This window comes from Anguilla anguilla, chromosome 8, assembly GCF_013347855.1.
Source record: "Anguilla anguilla isolate fAngAng1 chromosome 8, fAngAng1.pri, whole genome shotgun sequence".
NCBI classification, from domain to species: Eukaryota; Metazoa; Chordata; class Actinopteri; order Anguilliformes; family Anguillidae; genus Anguilla; species Anguilla anguilla.
The window spans coordinates 47,770,777-47,797,678 of record NC_049208.1 but is presented as its reverse complement, the minus strand read 5'-3'; the positions used below and the strand labels follow the sequence as shown (position 1 = coordinate 47,797,678).

At 47.0% G+C, this 26,902-nt stretch overlaps 1 protein-coding gene across 2 annotated transcripts in view; it reads left to right on the top strand.

Moving 5' to 3' along the window:
• LOC118234391 (atrial natriuretic peptide receptor 1-like) overlaps positions 1 to 26,902 on the top strand; it is a 79,216-nt gene that overhangs the window by 1,995 nt on the left and 50,319 nt on the right. For both annotated transcript variants that reach the window (XM_035430886.1, XM_035430887.1), the window contains exons 2-5: positions 998 to 1,794; positions 19,025 to 19,212; positions 20,957 to 21,070; positions 24,800 to 24,938. In XM_035430886.1, coding sequence (XP_035286777.1) covers positions 1,044 to 1,794; positions 19,025 to 19,212; positions 20,957 to 21,070; positions 24,800 to 24,938 — 1,192 coding nt within the window. In that variant the 5' untranslated portion in view covers positions 998 to 1,043. The remainder of the gene's footprint in view (positions 1 to 997; positions 1,795 to 19,024; positions 19,213 to 20,956; positions 21,071 to 24,799; positions 24,939 to 26,902) is intronic.

Below are 26,902 nucleotides of genomic sequence, written 5' to 3'. Positions count from 1 at the left end.
AACACATCCCACCGAAAGCATATTTATTTAATGGAGTTCGTGATTTTTTTAATCCGGTTTTTGAATCTGTGAACGATCTGATGCTTTGCCATTTGGCCATGGATCTCTCAGTTCAGCATGTCCATATGTCTGAATAATCCAGGCCGAAGCAGCATTCTTTTTTTCTTTGTGTTCAGTGCAGTTACTGAAAGGTACAAAAGAGAGAAAGGAGCGAATGATTTTACTCTTGCTAAATGACACTCACTAAGGACAAGTTTCATTGCAGTTATATTGAATCTATCCATATCATTTTCCTACATCAGGGGGTCCTCAGTTTTATCCAGAAAGGGCTGGTGTGGGTTTAGGCTTTTGTTTCAACCAAGCAGTAACACACCTGATTCTAATCAAGATCCTTAGCAAAGACTCCAGTGGTTGATAAGTTGAATCAGGTGTGGAACTGAAAAGCCCTGCCCCCCACACCGGCCCTTCTTTTTGGGTAAGATTGAGCACCCCTGGCCTAAATCATCAAAAAACAAAACTCAAGATGCATACCTGCGCTTTACATGAACAGACGCACTTGGGTGTTCCACCTGCAAATGCACTTTACGGCGCTGAGTTCGAAACGCCGTTTTCTCAGACTGAATGACGCAGGTGGCGGGTCTGGTGCCATTTTCGTTCGGTCGACCCCCGCGCGACCCGCCATTACGGGTGACAGCCAGGCGAGGGGGCGAAGATTTTCATTCCGTTTCGCGTCTTTCTTTTCCTTTTCCCTTCACACAGGGGTGGAACACGTGACAGCCTTCCGTCTCTCGCTGAGAAATGTTCTTGCCTCTTTTTTTTTCCCCGTAAATGATTTCATGAGAGCCTGTTTTTTTCGCAGGGTTGCCGTGGAGAGACCCTCCCCTTTACAGGTTAAAGGTCATGAGAAACTGCCCGGCGGGAATGAGCTGGCTGCGGAGGGGTCGCTCTGATGGGTCGCACTGATTTGTGTGTGTGTGTGTGTGTGTGTGTGTTTCAGCTCACCTAGATTACACTCGAACCCGAGTCGGGGGAGCGGCCGGAGGATGGGTCGCTCTCGCTGTTTGGGAACGGGGAGGCCGCCGCCACCGCCGCTGCTGCTACTGCTGCTGGCGTTCCTGCTGAGCTGGTGGGCGGGGCTCGCGCCGGCCACGCCCCCCACCAGGGAGAAGCAGGAAGTGGTCCTGGCGGTCGTCCTGCCGCGCAACAACACGGCGTACCCGTGGTCCTGGCCGCGCGTGGGGCCCGCGCTGCGCCGGGCGCTGGCCCGCATCAACGCCGACCCCGCCCTGCTGCCCGCGCACCGCCTGCGCTACGTCTTCGCCAACAGCGAGAACGAGGCGGGCATCTGCTCCGAGTCGGTGGCCCCGCTGGTGGCCGTCGACCTCAAGTTCTCCCACGACCCCTGGGCCTTCGTGGGGCCCGGCTGCGACTACGCCTCCTCCTCCGTGGGCCTCTTCACCACGCACTGGGGGCTGCCCATGGTGACGGCCGGCGCCCCCGCCGTCGGCTTCTCCGGCACCGACGTCTACGACTCCATCACCAACACGGGCCCCACGCACAAGAAGCTGGGCCAGTTCGCCGTGCACCTCCAGCGCCACTTCGGCTGGCGGAACCACGCCCTGCTGATGTTCTGCGACAACAAGGTGGACGACCGGCCGTGCTACTTCGCCACCGAGGGGCTGTACGAGGGGCTGATCCGCGAGAACATCACCACCGCCGACCTGGTGCTCAACGAGCAGGCCGGGCCCCTCCCCTTCGACACCTTCCTCCAGGACATCAAGCAGAGCGGGCGCGGTGAGTCCCGGTGACATCACCGCTCTGGGGGGGGGGCAGGAGGGGGGGGTGGTGGTCGAATTCTATTCAGTCAAAATAGAATTCTGTTCATTTATTTGTTTATGTTGAGCATGTTCATAAAACGTTTGTCACTCTTCGCTGAGCACTATACTTACTTAGCGAAGAGAAAAATCCAGAAGTTGGCGAGTGGCAGCTAGTAATTTCTTTGTTCCCAGAACAGAACTTTCCTAGCAGAAATTTCTTTTCTGGTTCTCTGGGGCATCTTTCGAATATATAAGTCGAAATTTTGCAGGCACATTATTCAGCTTATTGTTATTACAGTTCATTTTTTTTGTCAAATTTGGAAAGGTCATTGATATTAAATATATCAGGAAAGCTAGTAGTGTTCAACGAATGAGTAGTGATTTTAGTCAATTCATCCAGATAACCGAAATTTTGCCTTGAACCTTCTTTTAAATGTTGGCAAAACATATCATTGCTATGATAGATCGCAAGCTGTCCCTAAAAAAATTCACAGACGTGTACACGCTTTCAAGTTCACTGTAAAACAGCAAAAAAAAAACATCTCCAGCTGCTTTCAATAAATAACAGTGTGGTTAATACTTTTAGTCATTAAAGAAATATCTAATGAAAGAAATACAAACCCTGCACAAACTGTTTGAAAGCTGATGCTTCCAAGTAAAAAAAAGAAAAAATCTAAATAGGTATATTTTTTACATAGAAATAGAATGTGTATATATATATATATATATATATATATATATATATATATGTATATATATGATTAGTTATCAAGGAGGGGCCTAGCATTTCAAACCACGAGAAGTAAACAACTGGAGAACACAGTTATTACAGAAACTTGTGTGACTGGAGGTGAGAGTCCACACGCATAAAAAACCTTTGATTTGCTGTATATGACACTTTTTATTCCTTCCACAATGCTTATGCAAACGTAAGATCGATATAGGATTGAGCTATTTGAATAATTGAGTGCAGAAGTTGAGACAAAACCCTGAAACGGATCGGCCCGTGTTCCGCGTTCCTCATCTACATTTACCCTGACAGCAGGAAAATGTCACACCTTGATGACCTGGAGCGTTTTCAAACTGATCAGTTCCTCTTTTCCCAGAGCACATGCTTGTTGTTTCAACAGGAAAATGTATTACTAACCATAAAAAAAAAATCCTAAGGTAAATAGTGGATGATGAAACGCTTTAAACATTTAAATATTGAGGCACCACTTAAGAAAGTCCTTAAATAACACTTCAGGCTTTTTTATGCACTAAATGCACTAAACTTTAAAGGACACTTAAGTATAATTCTAAGGTAAAACGTAACTTAAGGTGTTGTTGGGTTCTCACTATACACTAAACTAGTGAGAACGCTCACCAACAATTCTGTGCTACCTTACCATAGTAAATATAGGAAATCTGCTGCATTAGCCAGCTAGCTGGCTAAAGTCAAGTATATTTCTGTTTACTCAAGAAGATAATTGACTAAAGCAAATTTGATCTGTGAAATAGTTGGCTTAATGCAACTTGACGCAAAACTATTTTTTACAACGCACTGCTTGTCTATGGTTATAAAATTTCATATTAGTTCTATAGGGTTTTCTCTGTTGTGATATTTTACATTTCACTTTCACTTAGTGAATACGAGATAATGGCTTAATGGCTCATGTGCTGGTCTGAAGCAACCTGACAGAGATAATTACGCTATATTACGCTGGGCTGTGCTATTTAACAATACGCTACGCTACGCTATGCTACGCTGTGCTACGCTGTGGAGGCTTTACTAATGCTAATCGGCTGATTGGGCACATTGTGCTTGACCGAACAGGCTGCTTCCTGTCACTGTTGAGAGATTGACGAGGAAATAATCATATAATTGTCCCTGTTGCCTTAGCAACAAAACATTCGTTTTTTTTTTTTTTTCCTCAAAAGGAGCCCTTGAATTCATGCATGGTACCCCCCCCCCCTAGTAATGTTGAGAGAATAGTGAGCTCAGCTAGACTGGTCTGGGCTGGTTTTACCTGCTTCTGTTCGGCCTAAAGAAAGGCTTAAGCAAATGAAATAGAGGTGCAGTGAATATAAAGGCTCAGGCTTACGTGGTTGTTTTTGAAGAATGAGTTGAGCTACCCCCTGCCCCCCCCCCCCCCCCCACCCCACCCCACCCTCTTTCCAATCATATTCACCTACCTCGCCCATCAATTTGAGCTCACACAGACACGAGGCTGAGGAAGATGCTTTGTGTGGAGCCTTCGCCTGTGGCTGCCTGATTGTAGGCACCTATTTGACCTATTTGGGGGGGCTGTCACTGGTGGGCAATTAAGTATGGTAATCCTGGCCAATTTTCCCTGGGTGAAGCTGCCGTTATTTATGTTATGGCCACATTTGGTGCTGGGACAGCGCCTTAATGGATGTCCGACAGTGGAGCCCATCCACACACGATCTGTAAATGGCCCCTTAACAGATATCGGACCATGGGGCCCATCCACATTCTGGAGCAGTGCCTTAACAATAAGAGTCACCCAGATACTGTGGGAACACAGATCTAATTAGTAACTGGAGAGGCCTGGTGAAAGCAGTGAGATGGGGCTGTAACGCTGGCCAGCGAGGCAAAACCCTGGCAAACGGCCCAAGTTCTAGAATCATTTAGTACCCATTTTTAAAATTAGCTGCGTTGACGTATCGCTGGCTGAGCTCATCCGCGGAGCTAAGTTGCTTACACCTGCAATGCCTCACTGTAAATACTGGGAAAGGGAGGGAGAGAGAGGAAAGAGGGAGAGACTGAGATGTAGAGAAGTCGGGAAATGGGGGAGACAGAAGAGACAGTTATGGGGCAGGGGGGCGACTGCGGAGACGGTGAGAGGCTGAGAATTGCACATAAATCGTAGCTGAAGAAAGTAGCTGTTGGAAAGACAGGGTGGGGGGGTGGGGGGTGGTGTTATGCCAAGTCCTCTCACTTTGGCTCATGTGATACTGGAACAGAAACTGAGTGTTTCTAAGAGTGCAGGGGGTTGGGGACATAGCTTGGCAATAGTGTGTGTGTGTGTGTGTGTGTGTGTGTGTGCGTTTTGTTTGTTTGTGGATGGTGCTGGCAGGTGACCCCCTGCCCAAGCCCTCTTCCCACAGAAATAATGAGGAAAACAGCCCCCTCACCCAACTCTGCTTTTCACTTACCTACAGGGGAGTGAGACCTTATCTAACAGGGAGTGAGACCTTACCTACAGGGGAGTAAGATCTTACCTACAGGAAGTAAGGCCTTACCTACAGGGGAGTAAGAGCTTACCCACTGGGGAGTAAGACCTTACCTACAGGGGAGTAAGATCTTACCTACAGGGGAGTGAGACCTTACCTACCAGGGAGTGAGAACTTACCTACAGGGGAGTAAGAGTTTACCTACCGTGGAGTGAGACCTTACCTACCGGGGAGTGAGACCTTACCTACAGGGGAGTAAGACCTTAGCTACCGGAGAGTGAGACCTTACCTACAGGGAAGTAAGAGCTTACCTACGGAGGAGTAAGAGCTTAGCTACAGGGGGGTACAACCTTACCTACAGGGAAGTAAGACCTTACCTACAGGGGAGTAAGAGCTTCCCTACAGGGGAGTGAGACCTTACCTACAGGGCAGTGACCTTGCACCTTCAGTCTTTCACTGTGCTGTTCAAAGATGTGGGAAGGGCATTAAATGGTAAATGGACTGCATTTATATAGCGGTTTTATCCAAAGCGCTTTACAATTGATGCCTCTCATTCACCCATTCACACACACACACTTACACACTAATGGTGAAAGGCTGCCATGCAAGGTACCAATCAGCTCATTGGGAGCAATTAGGGGTTAGGTGTCTTGCTCAGGGACACTTCGACACGCCCAGGGCAGGGGATCGAACCGGCAACCCTCCGACTGCCAGACAACCGGTCTTATCTCCTGAGCTACGTCGCCCCACGAACGCAGATTAGTCAGTGACTACCCCTGTGGTTTCAGTCCCCTTCGCCTGGCATCTCCAGGCACTCTCCAGTAGCCTCACTCGCGCTCTATTGAGAGTGCACAGAGGAGCCAGCTGTGTTGGTGCTGCCATTCCCCGGGAGTGAAGAGTGGGGAGGCAGTGCGCTTCCACGCGGGGGGAGGAGTCTCCGGCGGCTCCCTTCAGCTTCCCGCTCTCCGGACACGCTCCGGAAACCGCGGCGACGGCGGCGGCGGTGATGGTGCGCTCGCTGGATTCCCGTTTCGATCAATAGCACCCAGGCTTCTACTGGATCGGTCCCTGTGTGTGTGTGTGTGTGTTTGTGGCTGGCGGGGTGGTGGGTGGGTGGTATTACAGCTGCAGCAAAACAAAAGAAAACAAAAGAAATAAAACATTAAAAGCCGGATGGAGCCTTGCATTGTGGGATGCCCGATGAGAGACTTCCATCTCATCGTCACTTATATCTGTAGCCCTCGTCTTAAGTAAATACGGCAAAGACGCAAACGAACTGCTCCTCGCTTGAGATACGAAGTTACAAGCAATCTGTGCCGTGGGTAATGCGTGTCTGTGTATTTGCGTGTGTGTGTGTGTGTCCGTGCGTGCGTACACGCGTGTGTGTATGTCTGAGGTCCGCAATCGATAGGCCGGTGACAAATCAGAACACAGTGTTACTCCTCGAAATGAAACGTGCATTTCAGTCAATGTCCTACTCCCCCCAATAAGCAACATTAAGCCTCACTACTGAACCTGATGCAGTGTCACCCCCCCCCCCCCACATTTATTTCGGTGATCCAGCTCAGAGATCCTCTTTTATCCTCTTGAGACTCTGTAGGTTCTTGATATTAAGACCCGAGACTCGTGTCCCTTTCAAGGAACAAAAAAGAATTGCTGTACCGCGGAAGGATAATGGTCGATGAGAAAGGTGCCTGTTTTACAGTGAGTAGCTTTCAGTACATCTGCTGGAATGAGACCGGTCAAGATGCCCTGGGTATTTAAGATAAGATAAGATAAGATAATCCTTTATTAGTCCAACAGCGGGGAAATTTGCAGTGTTTCAGCAGCAAAGGGGATAGTGCAATAGCAAGGAGAGTGCAGTATTGTAAATAAGTATTGTACCTTACTGAACCTGTGTTCAGCAGTTGTCTATGACCATGAAATGCACTTTTTGTACGTCGCTTTGGATAAAAGCGTCTGCCAAGTAAATGTAATGTAATGTAATGTAATGAGAGTAAAAAATATAATAGATATAATATATACAGACAATATACCAACAATATACAAACAATATACAAACAATGCACAATTTGGTACACTTTATATTGCACGAGTGGATTGCACTTTGGATTTCCAGACAATTGAAAAGTGGAAATTGCTTGAGCTGAAAACGGATGTGGTAGGGGTCCTGATGCTTGTTTCCTTACGAGGGATGCGATCAGATTCCATTATTATTTCCTGTAGAACGTAGCTCATCTGGAATTCCATTCTAGAATTTTCTAGAATTTTTTTTGTAACTGCACAGGATCTGTCGTTACAAGTTGTTCATCAATCTTTCATATCTCTGGGCCGTCGGTTTTGCAACTGAGTTTGCAGGCTGAGGCTATCAGATGGGGGTGGGCAGCAAAACAAAACAAAACAAAAAAATCTTTTGGGGGGGGGGGTGGGAATGACTGGGGCTTGAACTTTGCTTTAGGGCATTCCCTTGTGTGTCGGCACCATTGTAGAGACACTTTAGCAGCTGTTTGTAGGTTTTTATGTTTCGTGTGCTGGGAAAGCTGGGGTGTGCGGAGTGGAAAATGATGAGAACGTCGTCAGGCCGAAACCAACCGTTGAGATTACAGTTTGTTTTGTTTCGATTTGGTCCCAAAGACCTCCCCCGCGTCCTTAGCATGAACATGGGAAACATAGCTCACACGTCACGACCATTTCCAACGCGAAATAATTCTGAGTGAAGTTAATGAAAGAGGATTTCTGCGCTCGAGGTTGACCCGGCTGAGGAAAGAAAGCAAGCGGTGATTATTTTTGTCGTTTCGCTGTTTCTGAGTGAATAGGCTCTGACTGTCAGAACAAAAGGGGGCTGTCTGCAACAGACCTCAGCACCAGGCCTCCCTATTATTCTGCCATTTGTCAATATCCATCCTGCAGATGGGGAAGGTTTCACGGAACTGGGACTTGCTCTAGTAAGCACTGCTGGGGAGGGGAAACAAGAGTCTGTTACCATGGTGACAATTAGCACCAAAGATGACGCGGGCAAATTTAAGAAAATAGTCATTCATTAAGAAAGTGTCATTCATAACAAATAAAAGGGAGCTGCAGATTTGAGAGGCCACGCGTGATTGCAGAAGTGAGCATCCTGCTTGCACCGAGCTGGAAAGGAAATCCGGAAATGGATCATTCCAGCAAATGGTTGCATGCCACTATTAGTTTTGGATTAATTAGCACTGAAGTGGACTGGTGGAAGCCGACTGGTGCCCAGCTTATGTAAGCAGGCTGCTTGGGCACTGGTTGACCAGTAGGAGTCACTAGTGAAGGATGAGACATGGCCATCATAGTCAGTTGAGTCCCTCCTTTACTGAGTGATGCAATCCCCTCCAATTTTTATCATTCTGCCATTTATTATAATCTTTGGTCTCATCCGGTAAGTTTTGGAAATTTAAGTTTTATTTCTTCAAGAGGTGTGCTTTGCATGCTGTGAATGGTCCAGATTTGGTTTGACTGATGGTCTGATTACAAACCTGTTGATTATGTGTTGCCAAATACGGCAAAAATGCATAGTTTACAACTCATTCATCTAATTCAGAGGCCATACATAAAACAATATCCTAATTTCTCCTATTTTCTGATAGACCAAGAATCCAACCATAATTGATGATAACATGTAATTGCAAAACACCCCCATTAGATATCCCTAAATATAATTTTCAATCCTGAAGAATGATGAGTCAGTTACCAGGTGGCACAGATCCAAACCAAACAAGTTTTTTTCATTTACAAGCAAAATTAGTGCAATGACAGCCCGCTTCAGCAGAGTATCCAAGTCCGTCTGTCAGCCAGCACCAGTTGGTGTGGCTTGGCATGAGAAACCTTTGGTTACACATCACTAATCGAGACAGCCAAATACTGTGTGCGCCATATTGGTTTATCTCATCTGGAGAAGAGCTTGAGTCTTACTGCCAGTGGGCTGAGGGCAGGCCTTTGGAAACAGATGGAGGCTCTGTAAAGTACAGACTCTATAAAGCACAAATGAAAGATGACATAATGCCTTGCAGAACAAGGGAGACTGGAGCGAATGAACTGAAGAGAAGATGAGGGAGGGGTTCGGGGGAGGAGAATAAGTGAAGGTCACGGAGGCGGTCATGGTTACTGCCTTCCCTCTCTCCTTTGCCCTTGCCCATTCATCCAAATGAGAGGCAAACACAACAGGCAATAAAATAAGTCAAGCGGCACAATCATTTAATCAGACTGCATGCTGGGAATTGAAGTCCGCAAGCCTCCCCCTCTGTGGACTCTGTCCAAATCGGGCATGCCCCCGTCTGTTAATCCAAACAAGGGGGAAACTCAACAGAGGGGAAAATCAACATTTTTTTTTAAAGTCAAGCAGCAAAAACTTTTGACCAGAATGCATGCTGGGAAATGATCCTCCGCCCTGTGGACTTCATTTCCCAACAGCCCCGGTGAGGCGCAAGGTGCTTGCCTGCGGAGCTTCCTCCTGGTACATGCAGTGACCTCTTCTTGGGGACTCGCTCGCACAGGGGAACTGTTTTGTAATAAACCCCCTAAATCCTGGGATCCAATAAATAAATATGCCTCCTGAACAGCAGGAAAGAAAGATGGGGGAGGAATCGGTGCATCTGTGACTCCCGTGGCTAGAGTGACGCAGTGTGTCAGCAGTTTCCAGTGTTGCTCTTAGCTAAAGATCACATACATGTGGCGCAGGGAGGAATGCCGTACCCTCCGTCAGCAAGGCCAGGCTAAAATATTTAAAAACCCGTCTTGAAAGATGCATTACATTATGACCGCTCATAAACCCACCCACCGCCCCCACCACCCCAGCCTCTCCCCCCCCATACCTGAATGCAATCTTGTGAGAGTACAACCCTTGGCACAATGGGTCATGTCTACAAGGAGATTTTTGTGTGTGTGTGCGTGTGTGTGCGTGTGTGTACTGAAACCCTTGGCATAATGGGACATGTTTTTGCGTGTGTGTGTGTGTGTGTGTGCCTGTGTGTGCCTGTGTGTACTGAAACCCTTGGCATAATGGGACATGTTTGTGTGTGTGTGTGTGTGTGTGTGTGTTTGTATGCTTCCAGGTAGTCCAGCTGGTAATGGCGGTGGGGTGTTGGTGGTGGCGGCGTTGGGTTAGTCCCGCACGTCACTATGGAGACCACATTTACGCCGCACACACTGCTGTGGAGGCCTGGCGCTGCAGGTCTCTCCTGTCTGCGGGGTCGTTCAGTAACCCTGCTGAATCAGAGCTGCAAGTGTGGGTGTTGGGGTCTCCAGTCTGAGGGGTCGTTCAGTAACCCTGCTGAATCAGAGCTGGAGGTGTGGGTGTTGGGGTCTCCTGTCTGAGGGGTCGTTCAGTAACCCTGCTGAATCAGAGCTGCAAGTGTGGGTGTTGGGGGGGCGATGCAGCTGTAGACAAGCGATAATATGCACATCCAGTAATCTGCGCTGGTGCTGGGTACACCGCATGACAAATCAAAAAGCGAAAAAAACCAATCCGCACACGGTGCAGTGCGGTGGTGTCTGCGGATACCGGCTCCTGCCAGGCACCGCACCACCAGATTCCACAAATTATTTTACCTCCTCGGTTCAGGAAGTGAGCTCATCGGTGAAATCAGGTGGTCTAGTGTGTGGTTGGAGGAAATACCTGCAGACACTGTGGCCCACTGGTCGTGGGGTTGAGTGGCCCCGGTACAGTGCTCCTAAAGTGCTTTATGGCACGGGAACCACACCACGCGTTTGGGCCGAATAGGCCTTCGCCTGGCGTCAGAGGGCCGACCGGCTCGAGACCAGCTTTGTCGTCGGGGTGCGTGGAGGTAATCCCAAAAAAAAGGAAGCTGCCCCATCGAACAAAACCAAGAAATCAAGAACCTACCACTCCAAGCGCCACACAAAATGTGCATATGTACGTAACCGCCCCCCCCCCCTCCCCCGCACAAAAATAAAAAAAAACGAAATGAAGAAATAAAACAGCATTAGGGTTTTACTTCCCTGCTCCAAAAGGGCAGGCTCATACTTTGAGTTTTTTTTCTCGACTAATTCCTCATAGCTGCAGTTGTCTCGATCAGCATCTGGAAGGAATTCAGATCCCCGCTTAATTACCCTTGGAGGCAAATCACCGGCAGCGCAGAAGGGATGGCGGGGCAGGGGGCGGGCGTTGCCATGGGAGAGAGACAGAGAGGTGGAGCCGGCGATCCGCGGCGCTTTCGTGCTGCGGAACGAGAGAAGGCGTCACGGCGGGAATGGCGGCGAACGGTTTGTTAGGCGCTGGGGAAAAACAAGATGCTCCTGCGCGTCTGATTGCACCGAGCTGAGACGCAGACTGAGGGGCGGGGGGGGGGGGGAGGGGGGGCGCTGGAGCACTGCAGCCCGGGACAGGGGCAGGGAGGCCTGCCCACGCCATGTGATTTACGACATTAATTTAATTCCAAAGGCAGCCCCGGAGATAAGCCGCCCAGGATCGCTCGGCCGATCTTTTCCGCTGCTGTGCGCACGCGAGCCCTGGGACAGACGACGCGTCCGTCTGCCGCGCGGGGGCCGGGAGAGACCGGCGGTGCGCGGGAACCAATGCTGGCAGACCTGACCCCTCACCCTTGACCCTTGACCCCCCAGCCTCCTCCTGGTTTTCCCCCACTGTACCATCCCCAGCAGCTCGGGACCAAGGTCCCCTCCTAACGGATCAGGCCCTGTCGTAAATGTTGCCGCAACGTACATCGCCCGTAAATTTTCGGAGGAAGCAGGTTTAAGCACGACTTCTCCGTGCTGCTCAGCCGTGCTTTTAAAATGTCTTCAAAATGAACAATTCATCATTTTTATAGATAATTACTTTGTGTTATTCTTCCTCCACTGAAGAATCAGGGAATTTGTTTCATGGCTCTCATTAATGGGTCCAACAAAAACAACAACAAAAAACACCACTAAATTCTAATTACCTCCACATTGCAGGTATTTAGCAGACACAACTTTTGCTTTGTTGCTTAGTGTTTGGTTATACAGCTGGTTAAGTATCTTGCTCAAGTAGACAATGGCGGTGTCATACCAGGGAATCCAACATGCAGCCTTCTGGTTACAAGCCCAGATACCCAACCATCACGCTACACTGCACCCGGGTTTTGCTGCGCTTCCATAGATTCGCCAGATTGTGTTCAAAATTCTCCCTTTTTGAGTTCCCCCAATCTCTTCTACTTGCTGCCCAGTGGGAAATGTAGGATTGCAAGAGAGAAATGACATATAAAATGAATAGTGCCCTGCTGGTGCCCCGCATCCATTAATCACAAACATTTTATGTGGAAAACTTCTAATCAAACTGCCAAGAGGCAGAGCTGACCTCGGAGTCAGAATGCCGTCCAGCCCTCCCCATTCCGGAATCCCTCTATCCCGGCATTCCTTCCGGCTCTCATTACGGAATCTCGTCTGAGAGAGAGAATCTCGTCCGAGCGCAATAAAGATGTTAGATATCTAGTTTTCGGGAAACAGACCTTGAGAAACAGACACTATCATTTGTGTGACCGTAGGAATGTGTTTGTTTTCTCTCTGCCACTCTCCCCGCTTTCCTCTAGACAAACGTGACTGGAATTGGGGCAGTTAAGTCAACTGTACAGACCTGGGGTGTCCTGGAGAGCTTTCTCTTCTTGGAAAGTTTTATGACTTTATTACCTCCCGGAAGAGACACAGGACACGATACTGGGGGTCACAGACCCAGACATGTTGCACAAGGATCCATATCCCTTTTGAGTTTGAATGCAAACCTGGGACATTTAATTGAAATCACTGATTGAAAATCGTAATGTCTGTACAGATAAATGGTTGCTGAGGCCTGCTATCTGAAATGTACATGTTTTGGAGCAATTACAGTTTCAAGCGGAAACCAAGGCGGTGCTATTTGGTTTTGTTGCATGGAAAATACTCTGATGGTGAAGATTGCAACTGGTGGGATTTAACCAATGTTTGTCTAAAGACATCAAGTAAACTTTGATGTTTTTGTTTTAGCTGAGCTACATCACCTCCAAACATATTCATGTTTGGTCTCATTATAAAGACCATAAGAAAATGAATCTTTTGCTTAGGCCTGCTTCCAACAACATAAGGCCGCTTTAATACATAAAATTGCTAGTCTTCAAATTAGGGAGTCCCCATCTGCAACCACCACCACACTGCACACCTCACCAAATCAGCACAGGCATGTTTCCCCCTTTTTCCCCCCTCTCTGGACCATCCCTTCCCTAATAGAACAACTTAAAAATGCAGACGACTTTCCTTTCGCTAGTCAGTCAGAGTCAGGAGGAAGAACGTAGTTCCTGGGGGGCTTTATATCAGCCAGTAACATCTCCTGTGGTGGCCATTTTGGAGTGGATATCTGCTGCTGCCCTTTGCACCTGAACCTGGTGTTGTGTATTGTTTGGTGCGAGTAGGATCTGACGTTTCTGTCTTACGGCTCACCTAGCATTTTGGCATTTTCATCCCTGTATTTTTTTTTTTGGTTTTTGGACTTTGATCTTGGTTTACTGGGGACTGTTTCGGAGAACAGGCTAGATTAGATGTTGCATGGTTCTTGTAGCTTGAAGGTTCAGGAAACTGAAATCTGTGAACTCTTTGCTGATGTGTTGTTTTAATACTTTTTTGCGTTCACAGACGGCTGAGGAATATTTTTAAATGACTCTTGCAGAAAGAAGCATATATAAGCCTGTGCCAAAATTGGCTTGCTTTCCCCTTTGGCAAAAGGGCAGGTTTTCAGTGGGCGGGGTTATCTGAGTGTCATTTATGTAACAAAAAGTTCAGTAAATGGTAAATGGACTGCATTTATATAGCGCTTTTATCCAAAGCGCTTTACAATTGATGCCTCTCATTCGCCAGAGCAGTTAGGGGTTAGGGGTTAGGTGTCTTGCTCAAGGACACTTCGACATGCCCAGGGCGGGGTTTGAACCGGCAACCCTCCGACTGCCAGACAATCGGTCTTACCTCCTGAGCTATGTCGCCCCTATCAGAAAAGAAAAAAATTTAGGTTCAGGCTAAGCACGCCCTCAAAACCTCGCAGTACGAAATACAAAATCTCATGCGGCCCGTTTTATGCGGGAAACCCGTCAGTCCTGATTCACCTTCTGCTCCTCAGCAGTCCAATCAGCGGGGCAATTATGCAACTGCAATTATATGCAAACGAGCCATGGATCTGGATGCTGTTCATGTGATTGGAATTGGACTTTCCCTCCCCCCTTAGGTGCAATGGGCCTGACCCAGGCAAGGCGAGCCCTTCATTCTTGATTAGGCGCCTGAACTCGACTGGGCCCGCTCGAAACGGGGCCTCCGAATCCACAGGAGGTCAGCCCCTCAGCCCCTCAGCCCCCCTGCATGACTTATTCATGAAACCGAAAACAGGAAGGAAACGGGCTCCTTGATCCCCGACTCTCTGAAGAGAGAGAGAGACTCCCCCCTGCCTCTGTTGCACAGGCCTCGTTGTTAAAGAAGACGCTGGGTTTTTTTTTTTTTTTTCCGTTTTCTTCCCCCCCCACGTTGGACGAGATGCTGAACTGGCTCGCCGGTTATTGCTCGTCTGGCACCTCGATGTGGGTCGCCCGGTCTTTGTCCTAAGTGTGCCCTGGAGCGGTGACATTTCGAAAGCCAGCGAGTTTACTTCATGAACTCCAGAAGCGCGGGCGTGCGGTCGGTGCATCGCTCTCTAACGACAGCTTTAAATCTGTGGCCAACTGCCGCTTCGTAAAGAACTGTAGCGGTAACCCTAGCAGCGCTGCCGACTGACCTTCTCACCTTCTGGTTTTTCTGCGCTGGGAGCGCCCGCAGTTCAGCAGATTTGTTCTTTGAATCCGGGTTTGTGCCGGAAAAGGTTAACTAGTTGATGTTCTCTGACAGATATAAACCTGGCTTGCCTGGATATGTCTGGAATGAGCCCCGTTAGTTAGTTAGCTAGTTAGTGTGTTGCCGTCCATCATTTTGGCTATATCGCACGCTATTTTCCTATAGGTTACCAATATCAAACTTGTGTATTATTCATACTCACACACAGTAAAAATATTTAATGTTAAATCAACACTTGCAGAGTACATATGGTCCCAATGGGACTCACAAGTGTGGTACTCCATTAGAGTGGAATTATCATCAGACATTTTTACCGTGAAATTACAGTTACCTGAGGCCTGAGACCAAGCCACGTATTCACAACGGGGAACTTCAGTATGAATATGCCGACGTCTTTGTCTTCCTTTTTAAGAATCAACAAAGGAACGGGACATGAACAGCGAGTCACTCACATCGAGGGATTGTACTAATTTATGTGCACCGCTAATTAATTAGATGACGCATGGATAAGTCATCTTCCTCGTTAAAACTGAAAGAAAAGCTTTCGTCAATTCCGCCCTGACTGGTCCGGCGTTTATACCAACGGTTAATACCGAGGTCAGCAGATGCACCCGCCGCTTCGCGGAGATCGTTATTTTGGGAGTGTTTCGCGTGCCGTTGGCGGCGATCCGGGCCCGCTGACTAGCAGTGGACAGGAACGCGGGCGGTGCGATCACAGATCCGTGTGGTCGTTAGCCAAGTTCCGGCTACTGACTAACGCTTTTTGATCGCATAAACGTGGCAACTTTTGACAGATTGTTAACTGAAAACCCGAGCCCACTGGGAGGGGGAAGCACATATTGGGAAGCAACGAGCGGCAGGTTCTCCCGGCGATTACAGAACACAGAGCACAGTTCAGCGGATTTTATGAACTACCCTAACTCTTTCCTTCTGGTCATACTTTCGATACTTTTTTCTTCGAGCCCTTTTTATGTTCTCATAGAGATCAGATTTGATTGACGTCAGCTCTCAGCTATAGTTCTCATGCCACAGCACAATAGGGATTCTTCCCACCGCTTTAATTGTTTTAAAAGAATTCGTGTCCAGCTGTGCGCTAACCGTTCCATAATTCCCTTGTGGGTAGCCAAGGACAAGTCACGGTAGTTACCTCACAGTTTCCCTGATTTTGACCTCACCTCCATCCGCACAGAGTACAATTCTGCACCATTCTTTTTGAGTTTTTTTAAATAACCTATGAGATAGCCACACACGACTTCAGTTTTTAACGTTTTAAGAATCATTCATAGCATTATTCATAGTACTATTTTAAAACTCTGTTCATTTAAACAGTTGTAGGACTTGCAGCCTGTGAGTAAACTAATTCAGTTACCTGACCCCTATACTACACGACCACCCCATTGGCACTTTATAACACTATTTTGAGGCACATAAAGTGCTTATGGGGTGGCTGGGTAGTACAATGTCGGCTCAGAGACGTGCGGGGGGGGGGGGGGGGGGGGGGGGGGGGGGGTGGCTACAGGCGCCGAGCCACTGCCCCTTTGTCCTTCTTGGCTGAAATTCCCCTTTGGGAAATAAATAAATATAATAATAATAATTTATATTATTATTATTATTGTTATTATTATTATTATTATTATTATTATTGTTGTTGTTGTTGTTGTTGTTGTGTTGTTGTTGCAGTAATGATTACTGTTATTAAATTGCCATAGTGGTAGTGATGTAGTGTGCCGACATTGAGGGCGGGAGGGCTTTTTCTTGGCTTGAGCCCCAGCCCCTCAGAATGTCTGTGCACGCCCCTGCGGAGGTTGCAGGTTCTACAACTGTTCATATTACAGTTTTTTACGATTGCTTTGACTCATTTTGCACAGCAGAATTTCAATGTACAAAACTCAAAAAGCAAAGTGCCAAACTGACTTGCAGAATTATTACCTTAAGACACTCCTATGCTGACATACAAAGTGTAAAACTGTTAACGCAAAGTGCTAAACTGACTTGCAGAATTCTTACCTTTAGACACTACATCCTATGCTGACATACAAAGTGCAAAACTGTCAATACAAAGTGCCAAACTCTAAATCATATGCTCCATTCTCAGAATACAGCCACCTAATATTATAACAATGTTCAAATGCTTATTACTACAAATGCAAATCACTAATTCAATTCAACAGGTGTTTGTAGTCATGTCTCAGTACTTCCAACAACCTTGCCCAGGTGAGTAGCATTGCAACACAATTGATAATCTCTTCACCACTACGAAGGACAGGGTCGTGCACGGGGTCACGGTCATGCACGGGGTCGTGGTCGTGGATGGGGTCACGGTCGTGGCCATGGAGGCAGAAGAGCAGTGTCCACCTTACTCCCCCTTTCTTAACCCCATCAAGGAGTTCCACCTCGGCCTGGAGGTGGAAGGTATACCATAGGCATCCATATGAGCAGGCAACGCTCCTTCAGGCTATGGATGAGGCATGCGATGACATTACAGCCCAGCAGTGTCAGGGGTGGATAAGGCACTCTAAAAGATTTTACCAGGGCTGTCTTGCCAACGAAGACATCAAATGCGACGTCGACGAAATTCTGTGGCCAAATGCAGCGGAGAGGCAAAATGCTGCTTAAGCACTGAAAAGCAGTTTTTTTACTTTACAGTAAAGCTTGTTGTTACTGTAACTGTTTTTTCTTTTACTGTTGTTTTTGTTTTTACTGTACAATACAGTTGAGTTTACAGTACTGCATTATTGTATGATTTTTCTTTAATGATTAAACTTCGTATAATCTAATCTAATATTTAGTTTGTCTTTCATAAAAACACAAGCGCTATACTGAAGTCTATCACAGGGGATGCTTGCTGTACATAATTTCAAGGACTTATGAGGAAATGACCATTGCATAGTCTTTTTTGCTAACAAGTATTTTGTGTTTGACCGCATTATTTGATAATGGCCGTTGTATTTGAAAATGCACCAATAATTAAACTTCAACGATGAACATATCCACTGTTCTGACACTATGATAAACTTTAGCATGAAATACAATCTAATTTGGTTCAGTTGTTTATATTGCGCATGCTATATATGATTTTGAGCCCAAGATTAGGAGTATAGCATTTTGCATTATGACCAAAGAACAGTTTCCAACTCGTTTGGCAGCATTATTTGATGATGACTGTTGTATATTGAAAATGCAGCAATGATTTAACTTCATTGTTTGAAATATCTAATGTTCTGGAGCTTTTGCATATAATATTCTCTGATTTGAAACTGGTATTTTTATTTTGCATGCTATTTTACATTTTGAACCCAAAATGAGCAGTATAGCATTTTGTGTTAAGAGTTTTGCACATTGAAACTCTGTTGTGCAAAATGAGTCAAAGCAATCGTAAAAAACTGTAATACCACAGGACGGGTCGTTTATGTCCTGGACGCTGATTGGCTGAGACCAGGTTCTACCTTGATTGAAAATTTTATGTATTTTTACGAGTTTGGCACTTTGTATTAACAGTTTGCACTTTGTATGTCAGCATAGGATGTAGTGTCTTAAGGTAAGAATTCTGCAAGTCAGTTTAGCACTTTGCGTTAACAGTTTAACACTTCGTATGTCAGCGTAGGATGTAATGTCTTAGAGTATGAATTTTGAAAGGCAGTTTGGCACTTTGCATTTTGAGTTTTGTACATTGAAATTCTGCTGTGCAAAAGAAGTCAAAGCAATCGTAAAAAACTGTAACAGTAGTCCAAACAGTCTGTTTGTAAACCGTTACTTAGAAAATAATATCACAAAAGAAATAATATTGCATTGTCAGTTGGTTCTACACAATGTAACCATTTTATAAAAGGCAATACGGCACTGGAGGCCATGCTGTCTGGTGAATACAGTCCCGGTTATCGGGGGTTGCAGGCACTCTGCTTCACGTTGTGTCTAGCCACACCCATGCAGCCGTGAATGTATTCACCATACAGCACAGCCTCCAGAGCCGTATCGCCTGAACGATTCGTAAGCTTTGTCAGTTGCCCTGGATAAGAGTGCCTGCTAAGCATCTGTAATGTTTATTTGTTTATTTAAAGGATCCCCATTGGCTGATGCCGTGGCAATCAGCTACTCTTCCTGGGGTCCACACCTGAAAAATGTAATGGTGTGATTTTCAGGGGCGCTGGTGGCAGGGCGGGATGGTTGAGAGGGGTGGTTTCTCCCCATTTTTACCCTCTCCCCCCCCCACCCCACCCCTTTCCTTGCAGTGGTGTACGTGTGCTGTGCGTGGGACACGTTTCGGGACCTGATGGTGCACTTCCGGAAGGAGGGCCTGCCGCAGGAGGAGTACGTCTTCTTCTACATCGACGTGTTCGGACGCAGTCTGGTCACCCAGCTGCCCCGCCCCTGGGCCAAGGGGGACGCCAATGACTCCATCGCCAAGGAAGCCTTTCGGGTGAGAGGGGTCGATGGAAACCGGTTCAGCCGCTTCGGTTCGAAAACATCGGAAACTTCCGATACAAGCTTACGAGCAGTAAATAAAACAGGAAAATATAACGCAAGGATGAACATTGCCCTGGAAGTGTGTGTGTGTGTGTGTGTCTGTGTGTGTTTGTGTGTGTGTGTATGATGGTGTGTGTGCATGTGTCGTGTGTGTGTGTGTGTGTGTGTGTGTGTCTACAAAAGAGAGAATGATCTGACGTGTGTTCAAGACGACGAGCATTAGATAAACTTCATATTTTCAAACTTTTTTCCGTTCGCCGCGAACATTAGCAGACGCTACCTAACAGTCTGAAAGGGTCTGAAAGGGTAGTGCGCTGTGAAGAAAAATGACTGCTGGCAGGAAAGATTCCGAGAGAACAAAGGTTGCCCGTTTCATTCTGAAATTTGAGCGAAAAGTAAAATCATCTTATCGAGGGACGACTTCCTCGGCATGTCGCGCTATTCTGCAGATCTCTTCACTAGTCTAGTTGGGCTACATGACAATGCTTGTGCACTTGTATGATGTATGTCATGTCTAACATCACAGAAGCCACTGGAAAATGACCCTCTGTTCAGTCGCATTTATTAAGAATGCATTGGTGGCAAATTAAATAGAACGTTCATTTAAAATTGTTCAACATTAACTGTTCACTGCAAACTTGAACACACGTCTGGACTTCAGAAAATCTCTCAGATAATATGTGTGTCTATTATTGTGTGTTGAGAGAGTGTGTTTGTGTGTGTGTCCATGTGCGTGAGTGTGTGTGTGTGTGTGTGTGTGTGTGAATGTCCATGTGTGTTGAGTATGTGTGTGTGTGTGTGTCCGTGTGTGTTGAGTGTGTGTGTGTGTGTGTGTGTGTGAATGTCCATGTGTGTTGAGTATGTGTGTGTGTGTGTGTCCGTGTGTGTTGAGTGTGTGTGTGTGTGTGTTCAGAGTTCGTGTGTGTGTGTGTGCGTGTCCATGCATGTTGAGAGTGTGTGTGTATGTCCATGTGTGTTGAGTGTGTGTGTGTGTGTGTGTGTTCAGAGTTTGTGTGTGTGTGTGTGCACGTGTCCATGCGTGTTGAGAGTGTGTGTGTGCGTGTCCATGCGTGTTGAGAGTGTGTGTGTGTGTTTGTGCATGTGCTTTCACATATTCCATGACATCTCATTTTTAGACAGTGTGATTCAGATTCTGAAAAGTCAAAGGCCGTAACACACATTCTATACATTAAGGGCCTGATTTACTGAGACCTTTAGCAGGTGAACACACAAAGATTGGTCATGTGATTTGTTTTTGCCAACCACATTGGTTGTGTTAAATCAGGCCCCAAATAACTGACCCTCGGCCATGCCTTCCTTATCATGAATCTGTTGTAGTGATGACTACAGTTAACTTTGCGTCTTCTGAATTTATGACTATTTGAGAGTTTCATAACCTGAGTTCCAACAGTAGCGATACAATTTGGGCTGTCCTTACATGTGGCACCTGTCGATTAACACGTTGTAATAAATCTCTTGATTGATTGATTTGTTTCGCTTTCTGTTTTGTGTCGGTTGTACATTTCCACGCAGCCACAAACACACCAGCTGGCCTCAGCAATACACTTATTGTTATATGTTCAGAAAGTCCGTACGTTTGCGATGTATTGCTAAGGTGTGTGCATTTATATTGCGGTATTCGGTGGCCTGATCCACGTGTCTGTCTCTCTGTCCGTCTGTCCACTGGATCTGCGCAGAGCGTGAAGATATTGACCTACAGGGAGCCACAGAACCCCGAGTACAAGGAGTTTGTTTCGGACCTGAAGGCCGACGCAAAAGAGCTCTTCAACTTCACGGTGGAGGACTCGCTGGTGAGTAGGAGGAGGCGGGGGGTGGCGGACGGAGGGGAAGGGGGCCGCTTTCAACATTTAGATTAACTTTATTTCGAAAGGTTTTTGCGTCAAACGAGCGAAAAGCTCAAAAGGATTGGCAAATATCTTTTGGTCAAGCTGACAGCATACCGTCGACAGGTGGAAAGACAAGAAACAATTGTCACGTTTGCGCTGGAAGGTAAAAAAAATCACGTGACACGTGAGTCAATTATCACATTCCCCAACTCCAGTGATCTGCATAACTTGCCTCTAATGCCACCTTTCCATGGTTGCCGCATGGAGAGAGAGAGAGAGAGAGAGAGAGAGAGAGAGAGAGAGAGAGAGAGAGAGAGAGAGAGAGAGAGAGAGAGAGAGAGAGAGAGAGAGAGAGAGAGAGAGAGAGAGAGAGAGAGAGAGGGAGAGAGAGAGAGAGAGAGAGAGCGTACCCACACAAACTCAAAATAAGATAAACTAACGTCTTCATACTTCCCCCTCATGGATTCCGGGCAAAAACAATGAACTAAAACAGAAAGCTAAAATAACAAAGACAAAAGAAAATAAAACACAGCGACTGCTTTTCAGTGTGCTGCTCGTAGCTGGCCCGCTTTCCAGCGGAGAGAAAACCGCTTCTCCGGTGGACCGAATGCTACATGGTGTTAGGCGGTACAGTTTTTATTTTTTTTTTCACTGAGCACAGGAAGTAAACATAAAAAGTGCAATTACCTATATATCATCTGTGCAAAGACGGTTGAATGAGACTGTAAGAAACCCTTCAGATAAACCAAACAGCGGAAGTATCTGAGTGGCGAAGAAAGAGCCTGTAGTCTTACCCGGTGCTTCTGGAATGGGAGTAATTACATATTATCTCAATTACTTGACTCCAAAAATAATGTTTTAATGGTTTTTCTTTCCTCTGTGCTAATAGTTGTACGCAGAAGCAGGAGACTCCTTTCTGCCAGTAGTGTGGCTCAATACGGACCGCTATCTTTGCAGACGTGCCTCTGGCTTGTGTAGCCTGCATAAATACAATTGTGTGTATCCTGCAACGACACTAGTGTATAGGCGAGTGGCTACGGAGTGCAGATACCCTGAGTTCTATGTGTATGCTAGGACCTTAAAACTGCTAGGTGTGCAGTGGTAAGAGTCAAAGTGGAATGCCAGGTTAAAATTAATGGGATTTATTCAACAGTACGTCAATAATTACAATATACAATGGTGCAAAAGTGTGTGTGGTGTTGAATGGCTGTATGCATACGCATAGGAGATCTCGTTGGCGAGTCAAATAAAGACACAATCGTGACAAAACCGCTCGCATCATCTCCGTAAGCATTTCACACCAGGTTAACCTTTGTACCTGGCTGGGCGCTGACCCACTGCTCTCAAGTTCCTGAGTCAGCACCCCACCAAAGACAACAACTTGTTCTGCATGAGGTCGGCTTTCCAACATTACAAAACATTATTGCAGAGTATTATGGAGAACCGAAGGTTCACGTGATGCTGATCCAGTAGGACGTTTTGCAACTGAGCGCTGTCTCTCTATCACACACCCTGCTGACTCCCCGTCAGCGCAGTAAACAGTCTGTTTTCCTTTTGGGGGTCTGATAAGACTTCTGTGAACTGCCCTACGAGACTAATTATAACTAGGAAATAAGTTTGCAGCGGTGTATGCTGACAGAAAACACAAGGTTTAAACGCTGTGATTAAATACGATCGTGGACAGTTTGTCTCCTCTGTCTTACTATTGTGGTGCTCAGTGTAAACCTGTCCAAAGAACAAGATTAATCTTTCTGCTTTCGGTGTTACAGACAAGTATCTTGCATCTGCGCAAGATATAGAATAATTTTTTTGTCTGTGTTCCACGACCTTCTGGGTGTCAGTGTCTTGCTGATGAGCCAATCATTTGCAATCAGCTAGTTCAGAACCTTGCTCTATGAAAAATTCCATAGAAACAGCATTAAGTACAACTTCCTGCTTGGAAATATGCTTAAATCTTTCTGTCAACAATTTATGGCACAAAAACAAAAGGGAAATTCCAGCAAGATTGTTGCCAGGCTGCACTCAAGAGCCAGGCTCTCTGATGCGACAAACAAGATGTGGTGCAGGCCGAAGTAGACATTAATCAGAGCTCCAGCAGAGATGAGAAGCGAACATCGACCATCGATCAGAGCCCCGACAGAGATGAGAAGTGGACATTGATCATTGATCAGAGCTCCAACAGAGATGAGAAGTTGACATCGATTAGAGTTCCAATTGAGATGAGAAGTTGACATCGATTAGAGTTCCAATTGAGATGAGAAGCGAACATCGACCATCGATCAGAGCTCCAACAGAGATGAGAAGTTGACATCGATTAGAGTTCCAAATGAGATGAGAAGTTGACATCGATTAGAGCATCAATAAAGAGGAGAAGCTGATATCGATTAGAGTTCCAATAAAGAGGAGAAGTAGACATTGATTGGATTTACAATAGAGATGATTAGAGCTGCACAGGCAGAGAAGGGCCAGGGGCGAGGGAAAGGGTGTGGCTGGCTAATAATGACTTGTGGGGATAAGTGTGGTCTCCTCGGGATTCGTGATCAAACTTGCACGTGTCTCCGTCTGTTTCACGCCAACACCCATCACCCCTTTATCTTGCCCATCCTGTCACAATACGACCGTGTGTCAGGTCCGCTCGTCTGTCTGTTCCTGTACCTGCAATATCTGCGTCTACATTCTTTATCTGTTTGGCTATTTTTGTAGATATAAGCAGCTGGAAATCTAGTTATCTCTCTCTTTCTATATTTCTATCTTCCCAGCTCTCTCTCTATCGCTTCCTTCTCTCTCTTTCTGATTTTTTCTCCCCGTATCTCTGGTGCTCGGAAATTGTTGCTGGGGTGAGCTGGACCACTGGGAGAAGTCCACAAGCATCATTGGGCCGAAGTACGCCTGCAGTTTCTATAACAACCTCACTCTCCACACAGCAAATCAAGACCCCCTCCCCCCCCCCCCCCCCCCCGCCCATATATGGTTGTTACAAGCCAGAGCCATTACTGCTCACTCTGTGTGTGTCTTCTAACAAAAAACCACAAAAAACACCTGTCACCTCCACCTTTAATGCAGCTTTTTTTATTGGTGACTAATCACCTCATGACACCTTAATAATTAAATGCCGAAATGTGAATTATTGTATACAGTAATTCACATTTTGACATAAAAATATTTTTTGAAAAAGGGATCCAAAAGGCTCCTCTGTGTCCCCATAGAGGAGCCCTGTCTAGCATGAGCGTTCTTTGTTGGGCAAAGAAGTTCAATCTGGCAGCTTTCACACTTTTCACACCTACCTCAGAGGGTCCCACAAACTATTTGTGGGTTCCCCTTTGAACACAAGCCAAAGAACCCTTTCAGAAACCCTGGGTATTGTACGGTTGTGTAATCTATTTTCTGGACGTGCTGTCCTGAATCATGTGTACATATTTACGTGCAGCTGTGTGTGTTCCTGGTGCGGCCTTATGCACACTTCCGCAGACATGGACCCTGAAGTCTGATGCAATCTGTGGAAGCTAAGTTGGTAGAGTGGCTAAGGGAGCAGTGGAGGCTATCGTATGCTGATCACAGTCCGAAAAGAGCAGAATGGTAGTGCCTGATTGGCCAGCAGAATCAATATCGCGCCACTTGAAAGCAAGACATGTAATCAATGAACTTTAAGTGAGGTCACAGGTGGATTTTGCTCCTCCCCCTTTCTTTCCCCAGATGAACTTGATCTCGGGGGGCTTCTACGATGGGGTGATGCTGTACGCCCAGGCCCTGAATGAAACCCTCGCTCTAAGTGGGGGCGGGGTACCCCCAGGGAAGGACATCACCAAGAGGATGTGGAACCGCACCTACCATGGTGAGTGAATGAGTAAGCGTGAGTGAATGAGTGAGTGAGTAAGTGAGTGAGTGAGTGAATGAGTAAGTATGAGTGAGTGAGTGGGTGTGTGAGTGAGTGAGTGAGTGAGTGAGTGAGTGGGTGTGAGTGAGTGAGTGAGTGAATGGGTGTGTGTAAGTGAGTGAGCTAGCGAATGAGGGAGTGAGTGAGTGAGTAGTTGTGAGTAAGTGAGTGAGTGAGTGGATTGAGTGAGTGAGTGAGTGAGTGAGCGAGTGAGTGAGTGAGTGATTGGTTGTGAGTGAGTGAGTGAGTGAGTGAGTGAGTGGGTGTGAGTGAGTGAGTGAGTGAATGGGTGTGTGTAAGTGAGTGAGCTAGCGAATGAGGGAGTGAGTGAGTGAGTGAGTAGTTGTGAGTAAGTGAGTGAGTGAGTGGATTGAGTGAGTGAGTGAGTGAGTGAGTGGTTGTGAGTGAGTGAGTGAGTGAGTGGAGTGAGTGAATGAGCGAGTGAGTGAGTGAGTGATTGGTTGTGAGTGAGTGAGTGAGTGAGTGATTGGGTGGGTGAGTGAGTGGGTGAGTAAGTGAGTGAGTGAGCGAGTGAGTGGGTGAGTGATTGAGTGAGTAGTTGTGAGTAAGTGAGTGAGTGAGTGGATTGAGTGAGTGACTGAGTGAGTGAGTGGTTGTGAGTGAGTGAGTAAGTGAGTGAGTGAGTGAGTGAGTGACTGAGTGAGTGAGTGGTTGTGAGTGAGTGAGTGAGTGAGTGGAGTGAGTGAATGAGCGAGTGAGTGAGTGAGTGGTTGTGAGTGAGTGAGTGAGTGAGTGAGTGAGTGGAGTGAGTGAATGAGCGAGTGAGTGAGTGAGTGAGTGATTGGGTGGGTGAGTGACTGAGTGAGTAAGTGAGTGAGTGAGCGAGTGAGTGGGTGCGAGTGAGTGAGTGAGTGAGTGAGTAGAGTGAGTGAGTGAGTGGTTGTGAGTGAGTGAGTGAGTGATTGGGTGGGTGAGTGACTGAGTGAGTAAGTGAGTGAGTGAGCGAGTGAGTGGGTGCGAGTGAGTGAGTGAGTGAGTAGAGTGAGTGAATGAGTGAGTGAATGTGAGGAAAATGTGTGTGCGCATGTGTGTGAGAGAGAGAGTGTGCACACGCACGTGTGTATGAGTGTGCATATGCATGTGCATGTCTCCTGGCATTTGTATGTCTGTAGGTCTGCATGTGCACCCCAATATCCAGTGTTCATCAAGGGTACTATAAACATCCCGCTCAGTCTCATGTTGTGTTGCAGAGTGCAGTGTGTTTTGCACTCAGAACCATTTTCCATTTGGAGGTACGGAAGAGGGGCATGCCCATGTGCTCATCTTCAACAGTCCGCAGTGCATCAGATTTCCAAATGTGCTATAATTACATTACATTAATTCACCGGATCAATCAGTCACTCCCCGGTAATGGACAGTATGGCACCTGTACTTCTAGCAATTTCGATCCTGGAGGGCCGGTGTGTATGCAGGTTTTTTGTTTCGACCAATTTCCTGGCTAAATTAGCTAATTGATTGTTTACACCAATGCGGGTCCACTTTTGCATTAGTTCACAGCAAAACATTTCATACAGGGACACAACAACAGTCTTCGGCTGTCATCCGTGCACTTATGAAAAAATGCAGCTAGCACGTCAGGTGGTGTAAATAAATGTTGGGGCCAATGGAGGCCAGAAGTTGGACTGAAAAGCAGAAACGGGCGTTGGCCCTGGTCGCCCAGCTCTGCCCCAGAACCGGCGCGCCGAACGGAATTCCCAGGGGGCCGCAGCGTCCGCGGGCCCTCGCGACCTCCCCTTCGGCCGGCCGCCCGGCGCCGTGAGCGCGCGGAAAGCCGGCGGGCCCCGCGGCGCCCCCCCCCCCCCCCCCCGCAGGAACGGCGGTTCGACGCCCACGTCGCGAGGTTCGGCGCGGGCGGGAAGCGGCGCCGTTCTGCCGGGAAGGAGCCGCGGGGCTCCCGCTCT